The sequence below is a fragment of the Gracilinanus agilis genome, chromosome 2, assembly GCF_016433145.1.
Source record: "Gracilinanus agilis isolate LMUSP501 chromosome 2, AgileGrace, whole genome shotgun sequence".
Lineage (NCBI taxonomy): Eukaryota > Metazoa > Chordata > Mammalia > Didelphimorphia > Didelphidae > Gracilinanus > Gracilinanus agilis.
The window spans coordinates 52,103,276-52,117,079 of record NC_058131.1 but is presented as its reverse complement, the minus strand read 5'-3'; the positions used below and the strand labels follow the sequence as shown (position 1 = coordinate 52,117,079).

The 13,804-nt window shown below is 38.2% G+C and overlaps 1 protein-coding gene across 4 annotated transcripts in view; it reads left to right on the top strand.

Annotated features, from left to right (window-relative positions):
- Nucleotides 1–13,804, top strand: part of ZC3H18 (zinc finger CCCH-type containing 18) — a 95,182-nt gene that overhangs the window by 71,083 nt on the left and 10,295 nt on the right. For 3 of the 4 annotated variants that reach the window (XM_044663185.1, XM_044663184.1, XM_044663186.1), the window contains 5 exons: nt 455–556; nt 5,919–6,062; nt 7,164–7,229; nt 9,458–9,618; nt 11,067–11,266. In XM_044663185.1, coding sequence (XP_044519120.1) covers nt 455–556; nt 5,919–6,062; nt 7,164–7,229; nt 9,458–9,618; nt 11,067–11,266 — 673 coding nt within the window. Of the gene's footprint in view, nt 1–454; nt 557–5,918; nt 6,063–7,163; nt 7,317–9,457; nt 9,619–11,066; nt 11,267–13,804 lie in introns of all 4 variants that reach the window. The other variant, XM_044663183.1, reaches the window with a different exon arrangement.

Here is a 13,804-nt window from a genome sequence, read left to right as displayed (position 1 = left end):
CTTTCTACTCTGTATCTCTTTACTCCTTCCATATTCATCTGTTTTCATTGTATTTATTGATATTAAGTGCTTTTAGATGTTTGTGTTATAACTACTACCATAAAGCTAAGCATTTGCATTCCATCAAATATCATTAACCAATTTTTATCTTTTATATATTCCTTGCAGTTCTGACACCACAATTTTAGGGGATTTTAAAGGAAAAAAGCTGAAAATAAAAGTAAATTACAGTGTGGGAGATGACTCATGAAATTTCTAACTACTAATAACAATTAGTGTACCTCTCTAAGTCTAGCCTAAATACTTCAGCAAAATGTTAACTCCTCATATGGTCTTATATTCTTCAAGATGGTAACTTTCTTAAGCATGGTAACTTAACAATTGTTCTTTTGCATTGTGTTTATTTATGTCATATTTACCCCTGACAGCCATTCCAATATTGTTTACTTCCCAGGTCTCGGTCTTTTTCATCTTCCCCTTCTCCATCACCAACACCATCCCCACATAAACCTTCTATAAAAACTAAAGGAGAGCCTGCCCCACCTGCTGGAAAAGGGTGAGTTTGGAGGAATTTAAATGTGTCCTTACTTGAGAAAGCTCTGAACAGTTTTCTTCTCATCTTCCCAATAATTTGTCCTTTTTTTTTTTTTTTTAATGTGTCAGATTATGGAGAAAAATTAAGAATGAAAATCTTATAGAATGGAGTTCTGTTAAGTATTTGTGACTGGTAGCAGAACATCAGGTGACAGAATAAACAAGAAAATAAATGTCAAGTGACCAATTTCAATAAGAAAACACTTCATTTGAATAGATGCCCATATTCTAATAGGTGAAAATAAGGAAATAAATCTTTTGTTTTTCCAACAGTTTAAATAATTTTGAACCTTCTAAGTGGGCAAATAGGCTTTTTTTCTTTTTTTAAACCTGTACCAATGTACTGGTATTGTGTATTGGTTCCAAGGCAGAGGATTTGTAAATCAGGGCTAGGCAATGGGGGGTAAGTGACTTGCCCAGGGTCACACAGCTAGGAACTTTTTTGAGGCCAGATTTAAAACTAGGATTTCCCATTTCTAGGCCTGGCTCTCTATCTACTGAGCTACCCATCTACCCCACACACAACCCCCAATAGGCTTTTCTTAAAAGAATTTCTCTGATCTCCCACTTAGATTGCTTCTAAAGATTAAGTTAGTAATGAATTTCCTACTCCTACATAGTTGATCTCAAATATTTTGTCTATTCTAAAGTGACATAGAAATATTAGTTGCTGCTGCTGCTGCTATAAAAAACTGAAGGAAGCATTGGAAAGAATCTGACTTTTTTCCAGTTTCTCCTAAATAAAGTCTTTTGGCTTCTTATTTTTTATAGAAATGTGGATTTGTGTAATTAAGGTAAAGGCACTCAGTATTTAAAGCCATATGAAAGGTTTAAGCCATTATACCTCATATTTTTTCATTGTTGCTGCAAGTGTCAGGAGGCAAGTTCAGTTATCCAGGAAAGGCATTCTTGCCTGTAAACTAACATATCTAGGACCATAACTTTTTCATGTTTTATTTTATACCAGGTTTAGATTGTTTTTACTATAACTAGATCTTGGTGATTCCCAGCTATGTTTTACTTACTGTAGACAAATCACTTGAACAAAACTAAAACTCAGAGAAATTACCTATGAAATGAAAATGATCAGACTGATTCATCAACTATGAATTAGTTAATTATGAATCATTAGAAAGGTAGTACTGCTTAATGGTTAGAGAGCCAGCCTTGAAGCCAGGAAGACCTCAGCTCAAGTCATACCCCTTGATCCACACTCTGCATGATTGTGAACAATTTATTCAACCTCTCGGTATTCTTAGTAACTCTCTAAATCAAAGATTCTTAGACTAGGAGCCATGGATTTATTTTAATATGCTGATAACTATTTAAGTAGAGTTCATTTCTTTTATAATCTTGTGTGTTTTGTTTTATGTATTTTAAAATATGAGAAGTGGGGGCAGCTGGGTAGCTCAGTGGATTGTGAGCCAGGCCTAGAGACGGGAGGTCCTGGGTTCAAATCTGGCCTTAGACACTTCCCAGCTGTGTGACCCTGGGCAAGTCACTTGACCCCCATTGCCTACCCTTACCACTCTTCCACCAAGGAGCCAATACACAGAAGTTAAGGGTTTAAAAAGAAAAATTAAAAAAGATAAAATTAAATTAAAAAATATATATATGAGAAGTGCATCAATGGATTTCACTGCACAGTCAGAGGGATGTGAACAAAAAGACATTAAGCATCCCTATTCCATGTCTGCAAGCCAGACCAAAGGTGCCCACATTGCCTGCCTCCATTGCCCCATGCAGATGATGGGCGCATTCTGTGTAGCTTATAAGCTTTGAGTCACTAGAATTTAGTGAATAGAGGGGTGACATGATCAGACCTGAACTTTGAGGACCATTTTTATCCTGTTTATAGCTTTCTGCACATAACTGTTTACTTATTGGCTCCCCTAATAGATTACTAGCTTCTCTTTTTGTATCCTGAGTACTTCTTAGCACAGTGCCCAGCACAAAGGAAGCACTTAATATATATTGACTGACTGGCTGACTTGCTTCCTTTGGTTTCAATGACGCTCTACTCTTACTCTTCTCTTATCCAACAGTATTTATTTATGACTCCTTTATTACTACCTCATTCATGTCTTTAGACATGTTGTCCTTGGTCCTCTTCTCCTTTCGATGACCTCCTATCTGTACAAATGACTTCAAGTTTGAAGTTTCATCCCTGGTTGGCACTCTTTTCTTTCTTTCCTCTCTTTCTTGTTTTTTCACTCTGGTATGGGCCCTCATTTCTCCTTGTCTAGTCTATTTTAACAGCCTTCTAAATGTTTTTCATGCCCCTGGTCTATCCTTTTTCTAATGCATTCTTCATATTAAGCTTCCTAATTTAGCTTTCGGATGCATTATTCTTACTTAAATATTATTAGTAATTATCACTCAGGGCAGGGGGAGGGGGGAGTAAACTTCTGATCTAGGCATTCAAGGCCTTGTGTCTACAGCCTTTCTTGCTAGGCAGATATCCTAGTATTCCAGCTAAACCACCAAACTACTCCTTTTCCATTATTATCTTCAAGACTTAATTCAAATGCCACGTCTTTTAGAAGCCTTTCTCTTCGGTGGCTGCTCATATCCTTTCCAATGGTTTTAAACAGGGTTTTGGAATACCCTTGTTCCCTGTGGCCACATGCCAAACCTTCCTTTACCATTATCATTCAGAAACCTCTCCTCCAGTTAAGTTCATTCTGTCTAAATATATCTCCCACTCCAGATCTTGGTGGCCCACAGTTGTTATCTCTTCTCTCTCAAGAAGTTTAGTACCTGTCTCACAGTATACCATATATACCATATATATACCACAGTACACCATATAGAATCATTCTCCCTCCTTTCTCAAAGTGTTCAATGCCTGGTTCACAGTATCTTCTCCATTCTACCTCTTTCCTGTATAACAGGGAATTTCTCTCAAATGCCTTGAGACCTCCCAATTCCTTAATCTCCTGAGTTCTCATAACCTTTTACCACTTATCTCTGCCACAGATTATCAGTAGTGTAGTCACACATAATGATCAATAATTCTGAAATTCCTTTTTTTAATTTTATCATAACCTATAATTTCACCTTTCCCTATAACTCATTCTTCCTAAACCTGTTCTTTGTCCTTGAAACCTCTAGACCAGTGATTCCCAAAGTGGGCGCTACCGCCCCCTGGTGGGTGCTGCAGCAATCTAGGGGAGCAGTGATGGCCACACTTTTGTATTACATTCTATTCTGAGTTCAATAAATAGTTTCATAATTTCCAGGGGGCTAAGTAATATTTTTTCTGGAAAGGGGACGGTAGGCCAAAAAAGTTTGGGAACTACTGCTCTAGACTTTCCCCTCCTTTAATTCTTTCCCAGACCATCATCCTTCTAAATTTTTACCCTTCACAGTTTTGATCCTATGGTTAATCTAATTCAATATCACACTGGCTTATGCTGTTACCCTTGTCTCATATATATATTCATACCTTGACATCCCCCAATCTTAGATTGCTCCTTCCATGTGCACCTCTACTTTTCTTCACCTGCTACCAAATAGGGCAAAAGGAAGTTTTTCAACTGGGCTGTGGGTGCATTACAGTTTTATTATCTAATCTTAACAGGACCCTTACTGTAGCAAAGCAATCTTTTTACTCCTCTCTAACCTCTTCCTTCCCCAAGCCTCTAATATCATCCATCCTCTGTTCTCACACTTTCAGCTCATGTTTTACTGAGAAAATAGAGGACATTTGCTATGAGCTCCCTCCTCTTGTCTTCTCTGCATCTCAGAAACATTTGGCATCATCTCCTTTATTCCCGTCTCTGAAAAAATTACCCTTCTCACCAATATATCAACCCCTCTCTTTGTACTCTGGATCATGTGATCATACCCTTCTTGCTCTAGCATATTGCCTTAAGAACCATGCCCTTATCAAGAAGCTATAGGGTCAATCAGGTAAACATTTGATCTTTAAAGTTTTACAGGTACCTTTTCTTTACATACTGCTTTCAATTCTAGATGGACCTTTGCCTGTAGAATTGAGCCTTCCCTTGTCACAAAGTAAAGCAATTAGGCAGAAGCACCTGACCCTGTGCCTGGCAATCTCACAAATCCTCTCCTGGAAGAGGGTATTTCATCATTTCTTCTCCAGGACCATTATGGTTTTTTAAGTGACTCAAATCCTGACATTCATGTTCTTTTCATTCATATTGGAGCCATTGTGTGTTCCGATTCTTTTTATTTCATTCTGCATCTGTTCATATGAATAATTCCCATGTTTCTCTGAATTACTTAGAGCTGTCATTTCTGTTTTTGGACTTAATCTGTGATTTCCTGGCAATAGGGACTTCCTAGTGAGGAAATTCTCTCCCTCAGTTCAGATCAGCCACTGCTTGGCCTCTTATCTTAGGGTCATCAATCTAGAGCTAGATGGATCCTCAGAGTCCAACTCCTCATTTTATAGAACAATAATTAAAGTATAGCCTCCAGCTAGTAAGTTCCAAATGCAGAACATCGTACTAAACTGTCTTTCCTAGGTAGCTGCATGGGATCCTGAGAGGTGTGATTCACCTAGTCCCAGACCTTTTATGAACCCATATCTTCCCAATTCTGAGGCCAGCTCTGTCTATCCATTAGGCAACACTGTCTCCTCATAAGTGGTGTTAAGACTGGTTTACTATATATTGACACTTTGTTTCTGTCTTTTATCTCCTGGGAATTTGTGCCCAGATGTGGGATTGCATTGTCAAGAGTTTTAAGACAGCTTGGTCACTTTTTAAAGTAATTCTTTCATTTTTCCCAAATGGTTGGTTCTACCACCCATATATTAGTAAACGCTACTTTTGATTTTTGAGAGACAGCATGGTGGAATAGAAAAGACTCGAGTCTGAGAGCCTGCTCTGATACCTATCAGCTGTCTTTACAGCCTTTGGCAAGTCAAGGACCTCTTTCCTGTACTTAAAGTCAACTGTAAAATGATGGCCAGGTGCCCAGCATTCTGTGAGCCTAATCTATTGCAGCATGCTCTTGTGGAATTACAAAGACACTTTCTCATTGGTGTCTTCAAGAAACAATCAGTGTTATTTGACTTTAGAATCCTAGGGAATATTACTTTTTAGAGCCTAGTGATGCTAGAATCCTTCTGTTCTTCCCTCCTCAAATAAGGGTCTTAGATGGTGATGAATGAAATATCTTCAAAGTTCATTGACACATTGTGTCACTAGTATATAATGTGGCCATTTAAATGAAGCAATGAAACTTTGAGTTGTGCTTTTTTTCGTAATACTCTGGGAGTGACATTTAGACATTTTGTTCAGACAGTAAGATCTCCTTGATGCTGATATATTTGGACTCTTACCTCTTAGAGAGAAGTCTCTGAAAAAGCCAGCTCCACCTCCAGCCCCTCCACAGTCCACCAAAACCATTACACCTGCACCAGAGCCAACCAAGCCAGGGGATAACAGAGAAGCAAGAAGGAAGGACCGCCAAACAAGAACCCCACCCAGAAGGTGAGATCATTGTGCTCTCTTTGTGGTCACTGAAATTTCTGAATGGTATAGGTGAGCAGTCCCAAAGTAAACTGATATAAATCAAGAGATGGTAAACTCAGGAATCCAGAGCCAAGCTGATAGAGAAGAAATTAAGTTCCTGAACAAGTATATCTAGTCACCAGAGGAATAAAAGTAATTTATCCTGTCTAGTCAAGTGACCCCTGGGTTTGGAAGTAAGGGGCCTGACTTTTAGATCCTACTTTACCACATACTAGTTTTGTAACCTTTCTCAGCTTTTTTAACTACCCTAAACCTCAGTGTCTTTCTGTAAAATGATAACTACTTTGCCCATATTACAGAGTGGATGTGGAGAATAAATGAAATAACATAATGTAAAAGTGCTTTAAAAACTAAAATTGAAAGGAATATATAGTTTATCACCATCATCCATCATTATTATTACTTAGGGCATGGTGCTAATATTGCCACATTTAAAGGTTTAGTCTCTAGACAGGCCATGTCATCTTGCTTTTTACCACTAAAAATAGTGTTCTATGTTCACAGGTTCAACATGTGGAATTGAACATGTAGCAAAGTAGGGACCGATAGGGTCTCTTTCCATCTAATAACTTCTGTCTCATTCCTTGGGAACAAGTTTAATGTGATGATAGACCATGTGATAATGGTCAGTATCCCTTCAGAATTGGCATGAGCTATCACTGAGGTGTTCCCCCCCCCCCCCCCCATAAAGAAAATGGAGTGGGGCAGCTAGGTAACACAGAGGATAGAATGCCAGGCCTGGAATCAATGGTTTCAGATCTGGCCTCAGACACTTCTTAGATGTGTGACCCTGGGCAAGTCACTTAACCCCCATTATCTAGCCCATACCACTCTCCTGTCTTAGAATTGATACTGATAGGAAGTAAGGGTTTTAAAAAAAAGAAAAATAAAATAAAATGGAGTTATAATGGACCCTGAACTTAATATGTAGAAAGACTTTACTTGTCTAAACCAAGGGTTGGCATTGTTATTTAGTAGCCCCATCATAATGAAGGGGAAATTTGCTTTGTCCTAGATTCATTGTTGTCGATTCTAACAGGATTTCCTATTGTGTTGCAGGCGGACCATCAGCGGCAGCATCAGCGGCAGTGCCAGTAGCTATAGCGGATCTAGTTCCCGATCCAGGTCATTGTCAAGATCTCTCTCTAGGTCCCATTCCCGATCAACTTCTGCCTCTATTTCTCCCTCCCCATCAGGGTCCAGGAAGTCCCGGTAAGAAGTTAAGCCAAGTGTTAGCTTCCTTCTCCTTGAGGTATTCTGGGACCAATTACTAGTAAATCCTGTAAGTTTGAAAAAGGCTACTACACTGTTAGAGAAAAGCTCTGAAATTATCTTAATTTTTTAGAATAACTTTCACAAACATAATTCCCTTCATTCTGGAGACAAGTAATATTCCAAGTGAATATATCTAGCATAGGAAGGAGATACTTTTGTATTTATGAAGTAAAACTAGAAAATTTAGACTATAGATGATGTCCCTTACTCCTTGAAACATTTGGATTAAATCACCAGATCTATCTCCTACTTCCCAGTCTAAGAGAGAACTAGGAATGTTCGTATCTTTTCTAAACCCAGCGAATGCCAGTAAAAAGATGGGTGGAAGCAGGTATCGGAAACTATGCTGTTGAGTTCCAGAAAGTTTCTTATTCAGATCTTACCAGGTGGAAAGTTGATAGCTTGCAATGTGAGAACTTGAGAATTAGTTAGACTCTTTAAGGAAACTTTCATTGAACATTGAAGAGACACTTGAAAGAGAAGAAAGATAATAGAAAAGAGTTCTGCAAAGCATTTTAAAATCTTGTAAGAAGTACAGGGTGGGAAAGATCAAACCACAGTGGATATGTGTGACTTGACCACCTGTAAAATAAAAATGATTATCAGTGTTCCAGGCAGTGGGATAAGTCATGCTTTCTCATCCTAAACTTTTCTTTATTGGCCTACCCATATAGTTTTTTCCTTTTCCTTTTCTTTTTTCTTTCTTTCTTTTTTTAAAATCTGGTTCTTTCCCTTTCCCCATACCACTTACTGACGGTCTTAGGAAATTCAGGTAGGTATTTTCTCTGGAAAAATATAAAACATGATATTTAACACCACCACTGCCATTTTAAAGAAAACTTCTGTGTCTGTTGTAATAGTTTAATATTTCCTTTAAAGATTATCTAATCCAAATCATTTCAGAGACAAGGAAAGTGGGAACAAGAGAAAGGAAAGTAGCTTTATTTGTAAACTATTTTTGTCTAGATACTAAGGAATCTATAAGGAATATCCAAAATAAACTTTCCCAAAGTTGAGAGAGATTCAGAATTCTGACTTCAGATTGACTATGTTTTGAAATGAAATATCCCTGATCTAGCTTTTACATCATCTTTCCTTGTTTTCTTTCTTTCCATTTTAACAGAGCAGGGCCTCTTTTGTTCAAATATTGGCAGGCAGCATGTGCAAACACAACAGATTTTGCTCATTTCCTTCTGTTAACTGGACAGGGAATCCTTTTACTTAAGTGAAAGAACGTTCCATTATCTCTGAATCCTACAGCTCTGAACACACACATCCTTTTGAAAACAACAGTAGGAAATAGGAATACTATTGAGATGTCATTGAACCAGTAGGCACCTAATAAATGTTTGAAGTATATACACAAAGTAAACATTTATTAGAGCCAGCATAATGTTAAAGTGCTAGAGATACAAAGAAAAGCAAAAGGCAGATCTTGCTCTCTAGGAGCTCCCTGTCTCTAGTGAGAGAGACAATAGGAAATAGCCTCAGACAAGAAAAATCGGAGACCATCAGCAGAGGGCAGGCATTAGCAATAAAGGAGAGTGCAGAGGCTTCCTCTCCAAGACAGGATTTAGGCTGAGACCTAAAGGTAGGGTCATCAGAAGAGGAGATGAAAAGGGAGGAATAGCTAATGAAATATCCTGAAAACCTAGAGAAAAGAGAGTATCAGTGAAGTGAGAGTGATCAGCAGCATCTCATAGCTTTCAGAGAACTTGAGAAGAATGAGGATTGAGAAAAGGCTATTGGAGTAACAGTTAATAAGAGATTCCTAGTAACTTTGGGGAGAACAGTTTCAGGGGAATGAAGAGGTCAGAAAGCCTGACTACAGAGAGTGAAGAGAGAGGGAGTGGAGGCCCCTGTTGTAGATGGCCTGTGGCACAACTAGCAGGGGTGAGTAAACCAGGGAGGGTTAAGAATGGAGGAGACCTAGCCATGTTGGTCAACAGTTGGGAAGCAGCCAATCTCTATCTGTGTTAACCCCCACCCACCCACCCCCTCTGCTTTTCCCCTTCTGCCCCACTGTCCTGCAATCCAGTGTCCCGTTGGTGGTGCATGGATTTCTTTGTATGTTTCAGGTCCCTGAGTGTGAGCAGCGTCTCCTCTGTCTCCAGCGCCACCTCGAGTAGCAGTTCTGTTCGAAGTGCTGATTCAGAAGACATGTATGCTGATCTGGCCAGTCCTGTTTCCTCTGCCAGTTCCCGGTCTCCCACCCCTGCCCAGCCGAAGAAAGAGAAAGGTAACTCATCTGTTTTTTTTATGCTGTACCACTTCATCTTGTGAAAGAATTATACATCTGTAGAGAAGGCGCCACACTTTGCAGGTGTTCAGGAATATGACTGTGACTCGGGCTCAGTCAAGGGTACAAGGTTGAGGAAGGTGTATTTAGCAAGGACCTAATTGTAATACAGAAAGAGAAGGCTTTAGTAAAACTTTAATTAAAAAAAGAAGAGAGAAAAACAAGATACTTAGAACAATATAGTGATGATTCGAGCTCATAAAAAGATCATGCCACAAAAATTTAAGCAGTAAATGTCTAAATGGTTCCCCCAAAACAATGAATTTTTGCATAGTTTACATCTCTAGTTACCTTTGGCTACAAAAATGAAAAACCACATGTGGACATCTCATCCTATCCTTAAGTGAGTTTCTCCTTTCACATTTTATGAGTATTGTTTAATTCACTCACATAAGGTAGGTAATATAGAGTAATTTGGGGGCCTGTATATGTCATTCATTCTCAGTGATAGAAAGAAAAGCCTTCAAGGGTAAATCTTGATCTATTATAAAATATATCACTTTTTTTCTTAATAATTTTTTAGCCATTTAGATCCATCTGGAATAGAATATCTACAGAATATCTGTTGCCTATTTTTGGCAAAAATATAAATATAAACTAATATAGTTGAGTGGGTTAAAAGATAAAGGAAAGACAATCTTCTTTTGTCCAGAATTAAATCTTCCCTTCTGTGAACTCCTAGTACTATGTATGTATCTCACATCCACTTTCACACATTATGCATCTGTCATCTTTTTTTTTTTTTTTTTTTTTTTTTTAAGCCAGCTACTAGACAGTAAAGCTCCTGGAGGACAGGGACCTTCCTCTCTTAGAATAATCCACTGCATTGGCTGTAAGAAAGATAAATGTGTTCATAGGGTTTGTTTAGGGGCAGGGGAGGGGATTGGACCAGACCTGTGATTTCAGAGATCATGGGAAACACCTGATATGGAAAACTTCCACTGCCAGTGCACATCAAACCTACTTAGAAGCTTATAGTCTCAAGATGAGAATTGTAAAGTGATTGATCCAAGGTCATACTGCCAGGATGTGGCAGAGACAGGTCTTGAAACTAAATCTTTCTGAATCTAAGTCTATTATGCCAAGTTGCCTCTCAGTTATAACAAAATAGAGATGAAACATTCATCTTTGTAGTTTCAACCCACCTCTAGTGCCTAGGCCAGAGTTTTCCCATAGTAGCCATTATATAATCAAACTATATTTATTATTTCTGCTACCTTTCAGAAACCATTCAGCACATAGAAAAAAGATTTCTTTTTGCATATTCACACTTTTAATTTGCATATACATATTGTGTATGTTTCCTGCCATTAACTATATCACCCCAAAAATAACCCAAAAGAAGAGATTACTAAGGTGAATGACTATGAGAATTTGTCATTTAACAGGAAAATCAAAAAAAGAAGATAGTGTTAAAGAAGAGAAGAGGAAAAGGGAGGCACCCACACAGCCTCCCAAATCCACAAAACCTACAGCCAGTAGTAAATCATCTCAGCAGCCGCCACCACCCCAACAAGTGCTCCCACCACAACCTCAGCAAGGAGGGTTCAGTGCTCACAAAGAGATCAAACTGACATTATTAAATAAGGTAAGACCTATAAAGCAAGGACATTAGTTCAACTAATTCAGCTGCTAATGATCTACTAATAGGAGGGGAAAAAAGTAAGAAACAAATATCAGTAACAGGAAACTTCACCTAGCAAGCCTGTCTGAATTAGAGCCATAGTTCTACTCACTAGGAATGGATCCTCCTTTGTTTGGAAAATGGAGTTCCATCAGGGTGGCAAGAAATGACTTCTAGTCTCATGAACTTGGCCTCTTAAAATTCATGCAGACGATTGAGAATCAGTGCTGGTTTTGGTACTGCCATTTGCCAAGACAAACTACAGTTTTGTTTCCTGGCATTTTTAGAAATTGGAGACTGTACCAAGAGGATGACTTCATGTTGGTAGTGAGACTTGGAAATTCCCAGAGAATTCATTGTAAATTTGACCAGTGACTCCCCAAAAAAGTATACTGACTGCAAGAGAAGAATGAGACCACGAATGAATGAATGAATGAATGAATGAATGAATGAATGAATGAATGAGTGAGTGAGTGAATGAATGAATGAATGAATGAATGAATGAATGAATGAATACATTCCATGAAAACAAGACCATGAATTATTTTTGTAGCCTGTGGATATGCTATCACATTAACTATTAGAAAGACTTAAGGGGCAGCTGGGTAGCTCAGTGGATTGAGAGTCAGGCCTAGAGACAGGAGGTCCTGGGTTCAAATCTGGCCTCAGACACTTCCCAGCTGTGTGACCCTGGGCAAGTCACTTGACCCCCATTGCCCACCCCCTTACCACTCTTCCACCTATGCGCCAATACACAGAAGTTATGTGTTTAAAAAAAGAAAGAAAGACTTAAGCTCCCTAAAAGTCATTGAGATACACAGTAAAGAAATTTTTGACTCCTTCTCAAAGATGGCATCTTCTAGGAAAGCCTCAGAATGCTCCTAGAGCCCTCCTGCCGCTCCTAGGCTCAATCCCTCAAATCTAGTATCTGATTTTGACTCCCTCTCTCTGACCTAGACTTTATATCCCTTGGCAAGTCACTGAACAAGGCAGCTTTCTCATACAACAGTGTTGTGTGGTTTACTTGAGACTAGGAATGATTTGGATAAATTTTCATTTTGTGGAAACAGAGTGATAGATGTGGACTTCCACTGACATTGTTCTGACAAAATGCCCTTCCTGGACCAGATGAATCTAGTTTTCTCCACCTTTACTTAGTTTTCTAGGTACTACATGTCATGCCATACACATATTTCATTGCTCTCTTTGGTTGTGTTTATAAGTCTGGTTTTTAACAATGGAAATGTATAGAAGTTGTATCTTTTAATAAAAGCACATACTTCAATAACTTATAATAACTGTTGATATGAAGAAGTCAGACCTTTCATTGATCTTCAAGCCTACAACTTGCAAATGAAAAACACCACCAAGAACTGACACTGGTGATGCACAAAAGCCTCTGAAAACAGGTAAAGACCTTCAGAGGGATCTGACAGCTAGAAGGGTTGTTATGATTCCTTTGATGTCTAGTATAGGCTTCTTGAGGTTGGAGGAACACATATTAAGACCATTTTAAAAACAAATAGTCACTAACACTTGCTATGAAGAAAAATCTCTTCTCATGGGCAAAATGCAAAAGCTGGAGTACTTAAGATTGAGAAATGTAGATTTTGCTGATGAGACTCAGTCTTTCATTCAAAGCTGTACCAAAAGTATTATCAGAGAAAGTTCAGATAACAAGTTAAGATTGGAGCATCTTCCTCAGTCTATAAAACATGTTTGGGGATAGATCTTTGTTGTTTTTTATTTCCATTAGGCCTGGAAGGCTTTTGCCCATTAGAAATGAGGATCTCTGGAAAGCAAAATTGTTCCAGACTTACAGAAATCCCTAAATGGAGATGGAATGCATCAAACATGACCTCACACCGTGTCCCAGTTCACAAAAAGTTAATATATAAATCCAAGAAAAAGAAATAAACATGTGTCAGTGCTCTAGAAACTCACCTTACTTAAATCCCATTGAAAACTTATCACTTATAATTAAATCTAGGCTTGGAAAAATGAACTTTTTATTAAAAGTATGCTTAATATCCAATGTGATAAAAGCAAAGTTTTTTGAGGGTGGAAAATTAAAGTATATACATCAAGATCTTGTGAATTCAATGCCACATACTTGAAATAAGGAATTGCTGCAAAAGGAGGACATAATACATATTAAGAGATTTTTTTAAGATATAAAAATGTATAGTCTTTACTGTATGTCAGTAAATTTAATTCATTTGTACACCACTGTCTAATCTGCTGAGCAATTACTGATCTTCTGGTAGAGCAAGTTTCCTCATTTTGAGCTCCCATCATCAGTAAAATCACAAACCCAAGCCAAAATCAGAAGCTCTGGACCACACTTGGAAAGCTAGTCATGGCTGTCATACATCAATTTACTCATTAGATCAAGTGAATTACTTTGTGTCCCTGTACTAAAAGAATAATGTCCTCTATATAATACTTTCTTGAAATAGGGAATGTTTTATGAGTCTTTCCTATGTATTTAAAGATAGGGGA